The sequence below is a fragment of the Primulina eburnea genome, chromosome 7, assembly GCF_022965805.1.
Source record: "Primulina eburnea isolate SZY01 chromosome 7, ASM2296580v1, whole genome shotgun sequence".
Taxonomy (NCBI): Eukaryota; Viridiplantae; Streptophyta; class Magnoliopsida; order Lamiales; family Gesneriaceae; genus Primulina; species Primulina eburnea.
Genome location: NC_133107.1, coordinates 7,620,734 through 7,635,523, shown reverse-complemented (window position 1 = coordinate 7,635,523; position 14,790 = coordinate 7,620,734). Strand labels below are relative to the sequence as shown.

General features: G+C 34.1%; 2 protein-coding genes across 2 annotated transcripts; one reads left to right on the top strand and one right to left on the bottom strand.

The window, feature by feature from the left end:
• The first annotated feature begins 3,700 nt into the window (after nt 1-3,700).
• LOC140836089 (copper transporter 6-like) lies at nt 3,701-4,349 on the top strand. Its single transcript, XM_073201501.1, has one exon. It carries the CDS (start codon nt 3,763-3,765, stop codon nt 4,246-4,248), a length of 486 nt encoding a protein of 161 aa, XP_073057602.1. The 5' UTR covers nt 3,701-3,762; the 3' UTR covers nt 4,249-4,349.
• A 746-nt stretch (nt 4,350-5,095) lies between these two features.
• LOC140837080 (RNA polymerase II C-terminal domain phosphatase-like 3) lies at nt 5,096-12,119 on the bottom strand. Its single transcript, XM_073203082.1, has 12 exons — nt 10,998-12,119; nt 10,756-10,888; nt 10,567-10,622; nt 10,405-10,465; nt 8,757-10,328; nt 7,669-8,268; nt 7,416-7,568; nt 7,058-7,326; nt 6,835-6,946; nt 6,440-6,697; nt 6,299-6,345; nt 5,096-6,188 (listed from the first exon to the last, which is right to left on the bottom strand). The coding sequence occupies exons 1-12, from the start codon at nt 11,657-11,659 to the stop codon at nt 6,122-6,124; spliced, it is 3,990 nt and encodes a 1,329-aa protein (XP_073059183.1). The 5' UTR covers nt 11,660-12,119; the 3' UTR covers nt 5,096-6,121.
• Nucleotides 12,120-14,790: the final 2,671 nt, after the last annotated feature.

The following is a 14,790-nucleotide window of genomic DNA, read 5'->3' as shown; positions in this document are numbered from 1 at the left end:
GTTCGTAAAATCGTTTTAACATCTCAATTTTATAATCGATATATTTTATTTATGTATAAAAAAATATCCTTTTTTTTTTATCAAAATCATTAATTTACTTTTTAGGCAAAAACTTGTGTGAGACGATCTCACGGATCTTATTTGTGAGACGGATCTCTTATTTGGGTCACCCATGAAAAAGTATCACTTTTTATGCTAAGAGTATTACTTTTTGTTGTGAATATGAGTAGGGTTGACCCGTCTCACAGATTATGATCCGTGAGACGGTCTCACATGAGACTCACTCTACTTTTTAAATATAGATTGGGTCGCGCAAAAGAATTTATATCGGTAATATTTTCATTCATTTGTCACATGATATGTGTGTTAAGTGATGAATCATGGTCACTTATTCATATATCATTTTTGAATGACTGATCATGATTTATCTACCCAACACACATATCATATTCAGAATGTATAAAGACAATATACATCTAGATAGCATGAACAAAACTGGATGTTAGGAAGATTAATAACAAAAAATATTTTCTTCAAAAATATATAGGAACTTTCGATATCATATTTTTTTATTACAACATATGGGGAGAGGGATCAAACCCGAGAAACCGACTAATTCGACAGGTGATAAGATTATTGGGCTACAAGCTGGCTGGGTCTCCTTTCAATATCATATTCAAACATAAATATTTCGTTTTATGTGACTGAATTATAAAGTATGGATGCATGATTTAGTATATTGATACTAACGATTTAAATTAACTTTAAGTTTCATTAAAACACAAAATAGTTATTTAATTATTTGTTTGACATTTTAAGATTTTGTAGGATACATTACAAGCTGGGTTTCTCAGCCGTCGATTTTTTTTTGTATTCAGTCCCTGGGTATTTTTTTAGCACCACATTTTCACATGAAGTGTACCACATTTTGTATGACATACTACTACAGTTTTGTGGATAAGGAGTGAACCCAAAGAAATGTTTTAATTGGAGATTTTTCACCAACTTCCCCTTTAAATATTTTAAAATTTTAAATAAATATATATGACGTGCCAAATAAAATCGGTATCTTAATTAGGAAAATTCAGGCGAACGCCGGACAATGGATCAAGATTCACACCTGTCGTTCCGACGAGCCTACCCGATAGTTAAAAACGTAGGGGATGACCCGACTAAAACTTTTTGATAATAATTAGAACTAATTAATAAAATAATATTTACCATTATTATTCAATGAAAATTACCATTATCATTTTTATTAATTTATTTAATTAGTTATTATATTATTATTATTTAATTTTAAAAAAAAATTACTGAAGACAGCAAAGAATTAATCCGAGAACTTTTGTTGAGGCCGTAGATTCACATTTTGCAAAATGGGAATGATATTTACTTTTTTAAAACAGAACACCCTACAAGTATATACTAATAACTAATTCATACTAAAAATTATGATTTTATTAAAGTTTTTATTTTAAAATATAATAAATTAATATAAAAAAATTAAAAGAAAATTCAATTATTAAACAAGTGAAACAAAAAAAAATATTTAAAAATATATGTAATATTTGGAACTAAAATTATTTACGGACTAGTTTTAAAAACTAACTCGAGGCTAAATTTTCATTTTACATATTTGTAGAATATTTTTTTAAAAAAGATCTCAACTTTTTAACGATTAGTCAACGCTACCCGAGATAAAGCAAACCTAATCAGCACTTAGCTAAAAAATTAAAATGTTTCTCCTATTTTTAATTTTTTTTCTTAGCATGATACTTGGGTTTTTTTTTATTTATTAATGTAGTAGGTTTTTTTTTAAGACAGTTTTATGAATTTTATCTATGAGATGAGACAATCATGCTCATATTTACAATAATTAAGCAATACTTTTGGCATAGAAAGTAATGATTTTTCATGGGTGATCCAAACAGGATATCCGTATCACAAAATTGACTCATAAGACCGTCTCACAAAATTTTTCGTATTTTAAATGTGCTATAAATAAGAGAGATATTTCTATTTTTTAAGGTAATTGAAGTTTGTTTGTTTTCTTACTAAATCATTGTGATTTTAGAAATATATGTTATTTAAAAACTAAATTTTATATTCTATATATATTGAAGAAATGGTTGAATGAAGTGGTGAAGCCTATTAATTGTGTACATATCAATGAAATTGCAACGAACTGGTGAAGAAGTGTGATTTTTAATTGCAGCTTTAATGGCTGATATATATATATATATATATATATATATATATATTATAAATCTTTCAAAAAATCTACCATCATATACAAACATTAGAAATAAAATTTTAAAAAAACATTTAAAAAAAAAATAAAGTGCTACGTAGGCCAACTCTGTCCTGACCTACAACCCAAACGGGTGATTGTTTGACCCGCTTTCGGGCTCCTATTAATACAACTCGCTTATTTTCGAGTTTTATGTAATATGTTAGAGTTAAAATATATAGGACGAATACTAAGGAGGGTGTATTGGTTATAAATTTTTAATGATTTTTATGGAGTTTAAAAGTCTAGAGGTATTCAAACTAGACTTTTATATACTCCATAAAAGTTTAGTGGTATTCAATGTAAACTTTTGTAGAATTTTAAAAAATCATGTGATATTCAAACTTGACTTTTAAAAACTCAAAAAAATCTATAGGTATTCAAAATGTCAATGGTGCGTTTGTACAATTGTATTGGGAAAATTGTTTTTTACTGCCCTTTTGTTTGGATATTTGTGATTTCCATCCTCAATGTTTAGAATATTCAAAATGGATTAGATTTGTCTCGTTACACGAAATAAGTTGGTGGAGTTGACAATATCTCGATCCGCGAAATTCAACACAAATTATGATGATTTGATAGTGTTAACTATGTTATGATGATTTAGTATTAGTTCAATGTCTTTTATATTTTCGGCAATTTTGACAAATTATTTTGCAATTTAAGTCATTTTTTCATATAATTACTTAATCACGAGTGCCATGTAGACAAAAAAGACTAAAATTGAACAAAAAATAGTGAAATTTGATAATAAAGCAGATCAAAATCAGTAAAAGTCAAACATAAATAAACAAATTTGCAATATTTCCAAGTTATATTACCCAAGTTACGGCCTGATTATTCATAATTATTAATGCAAGAGTCGCGTGGGGCGCCAAACAAATATACTTGAAACTGCATGAAGTTTGCGGTTTCAGCCACATCGTATTAGTAATCGTAATCTCATTGCTTAAATTATTTCTTGTTTGATTTGATTGGTGGAATAATATTGCGTAATTATTTCTTGTGTGATTTGATTGGTGGAATAATATATGGTATAATTATTTGAATGAGTCTTAGATATTATCGAAATGCCTAATACATTTTCGAAAAACAAAACTGTAAATAAAAAATAAGTTCACATAAAAACTATCGGTAGTCTTCTTGGGCGTTGATTACATGAAATAGATCGATTTGATTTATATTTACAGTGAAAAATAATATTTTTAACATTAAAAATAAAAATAGTGACTCAAATAAAATATTTGTCTAACAAAATAGATCGATAAAATCGTCTTTACAAAAATTTTTGTGAATATTTAATTAGCTTAGAAAGGTTTAAGATTAAATTATGAAAATAATTTCTTCATTGTATTATCCCGAAATTTATTGGACTAACCGCAAAAAACAAAACAAAATATCTGTCTATATAAGAAATATGAGCCTCGCAAAATAAAGACCAAAATCTCACACTTTCAAGTCACACGGCCGACATGGACGACGGGGACCATATGCACGGCATGTCTCCGCCGAGCGGCGGCGGCGCTTCCAACGACAACATGACGATGATGAATCCCGGTCACATGTTGATGCACATGACCTTCTTCTGGGGAAAGAACGCCGAGATCCTGTTCTCCGGTTGGCCCGGCTACGATCGTCTTGGCATGTACATTCTCACCCTGGTAGTTGTCTTTCTGCTGGCCCTTTTCGTGGAGTGGCTGTCTCATTGCAGCATCCTCCGAGAAACTTCGGGCCACGGCGGGGCTGCGTCGGGGATGGTGCAGACGGTCGTGCACGCGTTGAGGGTTGGTTTGGCTTATCTTGTTATGCTGGCCGTCATGTCTTTCAACGCCGGTGTTTTTATAGTCGCTGTTGCCGGGCACACCCTGGGGTTCTTCTTGTTCGGGAGCACAATGTTTAGGAAACCGCCGCCGGAGAATGGAGCAAAGTTGGCAGCGGACCGTCCTCCCATGTGTTAATTCTCGACGGTGGCCTTTGTACTTTGTATACTTTGTAAGGGGATTTGCTCATACGTTCAAAATTGCACCAAAGCAAATGAATAAAGTGTTTAGTTTATTAATTTACAAGCCTTTCCATGTTTCTCTTGTAAAGATCGAACCTTTTTTGAAATGATTTTTTTTGTTGCTAAATTTGGACCATTAAAATATTATAGAGAGAATCAGTCACATGTATAATTTGTTTTGCTTAGGGATATTGGAGTTGGACTTTCCTCATTTTGCAACTATATTAAGACCATAGGGGAATTACAAGATCACGTATGTTTTTCACATAACACAATGCATTGTATTACATAAAAAATATTCGTGAGATTGGATCAACCATTGAGTAATAGTCCAAGGGTGGCGTCGAACTAGCCGTAGAAATATAGTTCAATCATTATTTCCATATATATGATTCCTGTCGACAGGTTGGAAGCAAAAATTTGTTGGAATAGATGGCTTGAGCCGTGCAAATTATTACCTTCAATCCATGGATTGTTGGGTAGGCGGCTGTAAAAACAATGAACCGGCGGCTCAACATTTGTTTGGATGAACTAAGTTCTTCTCCTGGTCGGCAATATTAAAAATTTTATTTAAAAAAATAAAAATGTTTTCATATTCTGTAATCCATGAAGTGACTGATTCTAATTGACTTATTAAGTAATTTTCTAAATTTAAGATCACTTGAACCAGGATTTTGAACAACTAGCACTTCACAATTCACTTTCAATTACTACTACCCCACAAAAATAATTAAAACCTTTGTTTTTCAGTGGTTGTTTTATACACTTGAATCTATTAATTTCATTTTTGTGTCATTGAAACCTCAACAGCTCCTTTCTCACATTCTTTAATATTTCCCGCTAAAATTGTTGATTATTCAAAATTGCATGATAACTTATTAGTGGAGATTGAAAAAAAAAAATTAATTAAAAATAAAATGATGGATGGATTATTTTAAAATTAGATTTCAAAAGAGGGCAATTTGTTCAAGCTTCACATGTAACAAGAGAGATAAAAAGATCCCCACAAAACCTGCAGCCAAGATGAGGTGGTCCATTAGATCATGATTCCTTGAAGAAAAAATTTAAAAACCTTTTCCCACTAGATACTCGGGAGTTCTTTTATTTATTATTTATTTTAATAATTTTCAATTACAACATAGTATTTTTCACTTTATTCTTGTAAGAACATAGATGGAATGGTCCATTAGGTTCATGATTCGTTAAAGTCAGCAAGTTAGCATATTGGCCATGAAATTTAAGGTCTTTTCTTGTGCTAAAGGAGGAAAAAGAGAACCATCACCTTATCAAACAACAGACTCGGGAAAAAAACAAAAACCGATCACCCTTTTTGGGGATTATTGCACAATTTCAGAGACCAAGGCTTTACAGTTAGAGCAATTTTAACAAGTCCCTCACCCACCCAATTTTTATCCACTTTGTTGGTCAGGATCTCAACATTAATAAGTTACTCCTTCAATTTTCACCATTGATTTTTAGTAAATTTACAAGTTCTGAAGTTAAATTTGGGGTTTCATCTCAATTACCCTTTTCAACGTTGCTTGTGAAAGGTTGATTTGGTTTAACTCCGATCCGCGACCATTTCTCCCCAAGGGGTTGGTTGATGGGAGTGCTGGCCACTCACCCCCTCCCTCCTTCTATTCTGTTTCCAGCAATGGTGGTTCTTAAAAGGTTTTTTGACGTTTCCTGGTGACCCAATGGATCACCAGTCCCCAGTAGTTGGCTGCTAAATATATCCCAGAATAAATAACAGGCAAAACCAAGATTTTAATCCTTGCGTTTGGAGTTGGTTTGTTAATTTGGCCAGATGGAAAAATGTGTGGGGTGGTTTATTTTTGTTTAATGGAAAAGTCTTGTTCATTCGCTCTTCGGTAAAGCAATGCCGAGGCTTCCACCCTGCAAGTGTGTCATCAAGTTGAAGGCCAATTCGATTGACAGTAACTCAATTCATAGTAATGCTAAGACAAAAAGAAAATGCATCAAGGTGAACACATGCAATGTCTTACCAGCCAGGATGCACAACAAATCTTCCTTTAGAAAGAGCCCAGTTCACCTATTAAGAAAAATGTAAGATAGGCTACACTTTTTTTCCAAGTCTTTGGAGCACCGAGGGATGATTGAAAAATAGATTATACTGAAGAAAATACCTTGTCGGTCCCAAGGGAATTCGCCACTACATGGGTGACCTGATCATCAATCTGATTGATGCATACAGCACCAAATTGTTCAGCTGTTTGCCACAGAGGATGCATTTGAGGATTCGCTTCACCAACCGGGAATATCCGGCTAAATACAACTCGGCAACCAGCAAGAATTTTCTGTTGTTCAGAAGCTAAGATGATTCTAACATCAGCTTCATCCAATGACTGGTGTGCAAAAAAGGTGTGATGTATTCTCTCAATAACCTGTTTTTATTAAAAAAACAAAAAACAAATTAAGCAATCAACATATCCTATCTATTAAAGTAATAATAATCAAGAATTTTATTTTCACATTCAGCAACACATCGTGTACAAAGTTGTCTGGTCCGCTGAAACAGTACCGCTAAAGAAGAAGCCAAAGTCCCAAATTCTGGCCTTTCATCATGGTCGATCTCAAGAAGGGAAGGACCCGATAGTCCAAATTGCCGTCTACTACAGGGAAAATAGATATACCTGATGGGGATAAACAAAAAGGAAGAGATCAATCAAAGAATTGAGGAGGGTAAGCTAAAAGGTTTATGGATTGAGCAATATATCAAGAACAAGGAAGAGATCAATCATTACCGCTCTACAACTATTAAATTTAGTTTGTTACGAGGCCACACTCGGACAGAATCATCTATAATCACTACAGATGATTCCATTCCCAACACTCCCTCCAAGTCTTTGGTCTTGGGAACCCTGTCTTCACCATCGAAAGGATCCCCATCATCACCCCTCGAGATAACTCGCCCAGAAAATAATTCTCCTTTTGGATCAAGCAATTTTGCCATCTCAGTGGCATAATACTTGTTCCCCATGGTATATAGATGCAGCTCGAAGAGTTTACTAGCCTAAAATGGTATATAAAGAAACATCACAAAAAAAAAGGCTCAGTTATGATCTGATAAAACAAAGACTAACAGAAAGAAGAGAGGGCAACCTTCTCCAAGAAATTCCATATCCCAGGCCGCAATTTAGTCCACATTCCCATATGAGGAAACCGAAATAGATGCCTCTGTCTCTGAGGCTTTTCACGATCCTCCTCCTCTTTCTTTCTCAACATTTCATCATGGTGCAGATCAACTTCAACAAACTGGAAGTAAAACAGCAGGCAAAAAAAACTTATTCTTAATTTCTTTCATATGTTTCAACAGTTTGTGATAAATTTAACTGCTAGTCAAAATATTCCATGCCTTGGCTGAATTAAGAAGAGTGTGATCGAGATCCAAGACAAGACACAACTTGTGAGCAGTAAACATTTTCTTCTGTTCCTCCATCCTCCTATTCCTCTCTCTTTGGATAGCAAACTTTTGTTGGTCATTAAATCCATCAAACAAATGCTCCATATCACTCCATGAAATCGTTGGTCGAGGGGGGACAACAGTTGGTTCTTCAGAAGCCAAGCTAGCCTCATTTTTTAGGTTGCCAGACTCAAAGTTCTGTCTCTTATTTTCAATCCCAACTTTACGAGTTGGTAATGACTGAGATGATGGAACCTCAGGTGGTATTGATGGAGAAACAGATGATTTAGATGATGAGAATTTATCAGCAATATTTCTCAGATTATTAGTGAATTGCCTAGTAATATCATGTTGTATCACAGCACTAGAAGCCACTGATTTCTTCTCCAATTGTTCCTCTTGCCTTAGAGTCCCCAAGTTGCTGGTCATTGCCGAACCAGTTGAAATATTTAATTTGAGTTGATCAGACCCAGAAGAACCACCCTTCTGATGTGCGATATAATAAACACGCCGTGGATCACGGGGTTTCATGCGAATCTTTCCAGAATCCTCCTGCATATTATATAATTGCTTACTAATATATTTACTACTAAAAATTTGATAAAATATAGAAATACATTTTCATCCAGTGTTATTAAGTTGAAGAGACAACCAGAGACAACAATGTTAAACATATAGAAAGTACATTTTCATCCAGTATAGGCAGAGATATACCCAAGTTAAACATCCACTTTCCATGTTCAAAGTTATCAAATGACATTCCCAACACAAATGCTCTGGGTTTCATTTGTATATGTATTTTTTATCAAGAGTAAATGTAGGAATTATCTTCCAAAACTCTATCAGAAAGAATCAGTTGCATGTCTAGGTTCAGTCGGGGAAAGAAAATAGGTGAAACGTTGCAGAGAGTGTCAAACAAACAAAAACAAACAAGACTTGGAAGCAGCAAACAAGCAAGAGTAGCTGGAAAGGCATAAAGCAAGAGTACTGTTGAGCTAGAAAAAATGGAAACTGAATACAGAGCATTTAAAGGTTCCCACCACAGCAATCCCCTGGGAAGGTGTCTGATTTCCAGCTGATGGCTGCCCCAGAACGGCGATATTAGGCATCACTACATTTGTTGACATTGTGGATCCAGGCAAAGAATCAGATATTGGCCCATGTGTCGTACTTTTGTTATAATCAAAAGACCTCTGGTGTTCCGATTTAAGTATGTTCATAAATATAGATGGATTCACTGCAAGATCTCTTAAGAGAGACTCAAGGGAAGCAGTCGCAGTGGGATCTGTCACTTGCAATTTTGTCATTTGATTTGTTAATGGTAAATTCAAAGGCCTGGTTAGAGGCAGAGAAGAGGTTGGACTAGTCATAAGACTTGTCGAATATGCACCAAGTGTTGGCAAATTTGTGGTTGAACTTGGTAAAGATAAGATGGCATTCTGACCCACGATTTGGAATTTCTCATTTCCTTTGATTGATAAATTAGATGCAATCAAACTGGTAGAAACACCAGTCATGGCATTTTCCAAATTTGCTGAATTGCCAACAATTCCCAGGATATGGTTTCCTTGTGTACCCTGCATTCCAACTGTTCCTCTGTCCTCCAACCAACCACCAGTTTTGATCACTCCTTGCACATCATGTGTGATTCCAGAAACTGTTGACTCATTTCGTTGTCGTTTCAACATGGGACTAGTCAAAACAAAGTCTTCAACTATCTTCTGCTTCCGCGAACTCACAAGTCCAAGAAGAGGCTCCACTCTAGGCTCATCATTCGTGGAAACAGCATTGGAATTGACCCTCCGAAGCCTTGGGTCCCTAATTTTGGCAGAGGAGGATTTTATCACATGATTTGAGGTGGTATTTGCAAGACCGGTAGTCATAGCATTGCTCATTCCTTGACCAGTTACTCCCAGGGAGGCAGAAGAAGAAACAAATGGGTGACCCAAAAATGAGGATTTCACAGAACCACTCATTTGTTGCCCTAACATTGAGGTGTTTACATGACTAACATTATGTACAATAGAACTTGAAACATCCCCACTCGTTTCACCATTTCCAGTATCACCTTCCTCGGAAGGAGTTGGGCTTGGAAGTTCGTCATTCCTGAAAAAGGAACTGTGACTAAACTTCTGCTGATAAGTGGAAACAGCTTTGACAGCATCAGTCTCATAAGGATGCATTTTAGCATTCTCATTCCTGAGAAATTGTCGGGGGACTGGCCACTCGGGTTTTGCTGATCCATGTCCCAACAACAATCCTTTCTCAAAAGGCAAAGATGAAGTCATAACTCGTGTAGGTGATGGAAGATTTTCTGCATCATAATCTATATGAAGATCAAGGAGTGGACGAACTGGTCCTTTATGCTTAGGATTATCTGAGCCTGATTTTGAATCATCCGACAAGAAGCTGCTATGAGTTTGATCTAAGGATCCAGTAGGCCTGAATAACATTTCATCCTTGTTCAGGCTAGTTAAGCCATTATTAGCCTTCTGAAACAACATATCAGCATTAGTCTTACAAAACCCTAAATCCACTTGTTTCTTCATATTATCAATGCCATCGTTGGGTGGAAAAGCCAATGAATTCACCGATGCTATCATAACCTCCATCTGTGGCAGCATGCAACAAAGTGAGATGACTTAACTCTTAAAATCCCACTGTGGGACAAACTAAGAAAAATCTCACCTCTTTCAACTGCTGAGGAGAGAAAAGAGGCGTCTTTAAGCTTGTCACATGGATCAGCAACCTATAGGCATGTTTAAAAGAAAAAATTGGTAATTTGGTAACTACATCGTTTATGATCAAATACAAAATAAAAATACACCAAAAGAACATGCAAGACAGAACCTTGACAGGGTGTCCCTATTCTGTTCTTTGAGTCTTGGATTCATCGAAAAGAACACCTGTAAACACCAATTCTAAGCAACTTTCCAGAAGTGCACAAATGAGATGTTTCCCAACAATCCATGAGAAACAAACAAAACTATTATTGAGAAAATGAGAGGCAGGTATTTTTAGAAAAGTTCCATGTCATACTGAATTGAGACTCTCGATGGCATTGTATACATGTTTAGCAAGATAATCTTTCTCAGAAGAAGAACTCTCCAAAACCAATTTTTGGAAGCTGTCAGCTGACTTCTGCAAACTTGAGCACAATATAACAAATGACCTACACAAAGAAACCAAAAACTATATCAATTACTTACTATCAACTCAACGCTTTCATCATTAACAAAAGATGAAGGACTCCAAAGTCAAAGCATTCCTATCTAACGTACTTATCAGCATCAGCCATAATCAGACTCTGGAGCTCTTTTTTTATCAAATATATCTGCTGCTTCTTCTCAAGATGATCACCCTCGTCCAGATTAACTTCCACCGCCTCTTCAAGTTCCATCCCTGAGCCCTCTTTTTCGACAACCGACTCAGAATCCAAATCTATCTCCCCCTCCTCCAACTCCCCTTCCTCCTTCTCACCGTCATCCTCCACATCATTGACAACCTTATTAGCAGATAAAAAAGTATCTGACTTGGCATCATCATTATTGTTACCATCATTATTAGTGTTAGCACTTGCACCATCCATCGTCACAAAAACCTTGTCCAAAGGCTTGCTGTTTACAGCCTGAGCCCAAGCCAAATTGTACAAACCAGAGTTGTAAGGCCTGGAAGCAATCGGATACTTACATACTTCCCTCATCGTCCAACCCCTATTCCCACTCCCAGTTCCACCGCCACTATTTTGACTCGGGTTATTGCTGATTGCATTAATTTTCTTCGAATTATCAGTAATTTTGAGAGGCGAAGGAGACGACGACCCTTGTTTCGTATTAAAATACTCTTCGGTACTTTGTTCAACCGACGCGGAATCTGAGATCTCCCCTTCCTCTACATCATGAACCTCAACTTGAACAAGTAGCTCCTCACAACCACCTTGCATTTTCCAAAATCTAATTCAAAAACTTCAAACCTCCCACCAACCCACAACACAAAACAATATCTTCCCAATCACCCACCAGCCAAAAATCAAAATTCACGCAATAAAAAATAAACCAACAAAAAATCGGGAAGTCAAAACGATCCGTTCAATTGCTCACACATACGAAGAAAGAAAATCGCCCACAAATCAAAGGTTTCCGGGGGGAAAAAGAACAAGGAATTGATTGCAAAACAATTTTGAATATGATATACACAGAGATCCCACCAGAAGTTAAAGAGGTACTTCAAATTACAGTGGTTTTAATCGTCGATTTCGTATGCACTACTCGATTAAGTAACAGATCCGCGTGGTTATTCTTCAAATTTATAGATTAATTTCTGCCCTAATTCCTATTAGGAATCGAAATCGTAATCGTACGGCTCGGAAGAAAGAGATGGAGGGGTAAAGTGAAAAGGACGAATAAAATATGAAGTGGGTTAGATCCCTCAATATCTAGAGATCGATCTGTACACGCCTACTTTTGAAGTGAAACTCTCTTTTTTAGGGCAAAAACTTGTGAGACGGTCTCACGGGTCATATTCGTGAGACGGATCTCTTATTTGGGTCACCCATGAAAAAATATTACTTTTTATGCTAAGAGTATTACTTTTTATTGTGAATATGGGTATGGTTGACCCGTCTCACGGATTATGACCCGTGAGACGGTCTTACATAAGACTCACTCCTTTTTTAGACCAATAGAAAAATAGAAAAATTGTGTTCAAAAAATAAATAAAAAATATAAAAAAATTCCAAAAAAGTAAACAACAACATTTTTAAAAATAATGTTGATTTTGTAATTTTTAGATTTCTGTATCCTTTGTTTCAAAAAAAAAAAAAAGATTTCTGTATCCTTTACATATGTGTTTAATGGATTCGACACTTATTTTCTTTATATTGATCGCAAAAATAAGAACATGTGAAGTCATGGGTCAAATATATTAAATACATGCGGGGGTGAAGAAAGTTTTGGGTTTAATTAATTATAAGGTCTCCTGTGAGAGAGTCTGACGAATCTTTATCTGTGTGACGGGTCAATCTTACCGATATTCACAATAAAAAGTAATACTCTTAGTATAAAAAGTAATATTTTTTCATGGATGACCCAAATAAGAAATTTGTCTCACAAAATACGACTTTTAAGATCGTCTCACATAAGTTTTTGCGTTAATTAATTTACGAAATATGGACGTGGAGCAATTAATTAAACATGAGAGGGTGACAAAAGACATTTTTAGTATCTCGGTCAAGCTATGAGAAATTGTATCCAAAGTTACTCTTACTATAATACTGCGTTTAACAAGATCACAAATTTAGATAACATCTTAGTTTCGAGACTAAATATAATGTTATCCTCAACTCAAAAAAATTTATAACAAAGTTTACGACATAATCATTAATTCAAATAATTTACTAAGATAATGTAAATTATCGTATATAGTTCTGGAAAATATTATCTAAAATATACTTGGATAAGGGTAATTGGGTACGATATACCGAAATTTTCGAAAAAGATAAGGGTGATTGGGTACGATATACCGAAATTTTCGAAAAAGATAAGGGTGATTGGGTACGATATGCTGAAATTTTCAAAAAAAAACCATATATAATATGAAGATACCGTACCGAAGTTCATACCCAAAAATATTGATATACCGAAATTTATGTATATTATTTATATAATATCTCTATATCAGTATCAAATAATTTTTTTTTTATAAACTATATTTCACATTTTCATCTATTTGTATATTAATTACTTAAAAGCATTATAATTTTATAATTTATAAGAACTTTATTTGGTATTTTGGTACCAAAAATTTTCAAATCTCATAACAACGTTGATATAAAAAATTGGAGTAGGTCTCTTGTGGGACGGTCTCACGAATCTTTATCTGTGAGATGGGTTACCGATATTCACAATAAAAAGTAATACTCTTACCATAGAAAATAATATTTTTCATTGATGACCCAAATAAGAGATTTGTCTCACAAAATACGATCCGTGAGACCGTTTCACACAAGTTTTTGCCAAAAATTTTGTTACAGTATAGTAATGCACCAAATTTTTTTTGTATACAGTTAATATCGACATATTCGATATTTGTCGATATGATAAATGTGGTGTATTAAAATTTTCGATATTTTTCTCACCCATACAATTGTCTAAGCATGTAACAGCTAATATTAATTTGTGTTATAATTGTATCAAATCACATTAAATTTTATTTTTTAAATGTTCTCTCTTTTGTGTGTGTGTTTTGTTTTATCCGTAAAATTGGAAAATTTTTGAAAATAAAACCTAGTATATTTGGACCATTTGAAAATGATGGTGTGTCACTATATATAGATATAATAGAGAGATAATTTTATTTACATTTATAATAATATATAAAAATAATTTAATGTTCTGTTGAACATTGATGGATAGGCAATTGAAATCTAACTAAATACATTAAATAATATACTAAATTATGTAAATATTGAACCAACTACTTCCTTTCATCACTGTTTTGGTTAGGTCAATTAAAAAAAATTATTGACTTATGATAAACTTGGATGGATTGAGTATTTTGCAAGATGACTGATCAAATGTTTTGGTAAGAACTCGAATTGAATAAAATTTATTTAAGTATTCTAGAATGTTCTTTTAGACGGAATTCGCTCTTTCTACTCTAATTAATCATCGCTCCATAAACATTTTTCTTGGTGACCAATAAATTTCATTATATGTTTTAGTATCTTTGTTGTGAAGATTATCCAAGGGACGTGTTTTATTTGTATTCATGTCTTTTCTAAAGTGCCGTTGAGTCAATGTAAATAATCTCATTACGAATGTTGTCTTAAATCTTTACATAGCAAACTAAATCAAAAAATTAATAATTAAAAACGAAGTTAATCAAATCTAGATTTCTTGTTTAATTCGGATGCAAAGTTACAACGACTTGTATCTATACTTGACTATGTTATTTGATGTAGGACGGTTTTTTTTTTAAAATAATGTAAAAAAAAATTTTGTTTTCAAAATTAATGTAAAAAAAAAACCGTCTTACTTTTTAGCGACGGGTTTCAAAATCCGTCGCTAGTAGCGA

Excerpts from the sequence above, each read along its gene's own strand:
- LOC140836089 (XM_073201501.1), top strand. The coding sequence starts at position 3,763 with ATGGACGACGGGGACCATATGCACGGCATGTCTCCGCCGAGCGGCGGC.
- LOC140837080 (XM_073203082.1), bottom strand. The coding sequence starts at position 11,659 with ATGCAAGGTGGTTGTGAGGAGCTACTTGTTCAAGTTGAGGTTCATGAT. Across the intron at positions 10,889-10,997 it reads ATTATGGCTGATGCTGATAA|GTCATTTGTTATATTGTGCT; the intron begins GTACGTTAGATA and ends TTCTTTGTGTAG. Across the intron at positions 6,947-7,057 it reads AATTTAATAGTTGTAGAGCG|GTATATCTATTTTCCCTGTA; the intron begins GTAATGATTGAT and ends TATCCCCATCAG.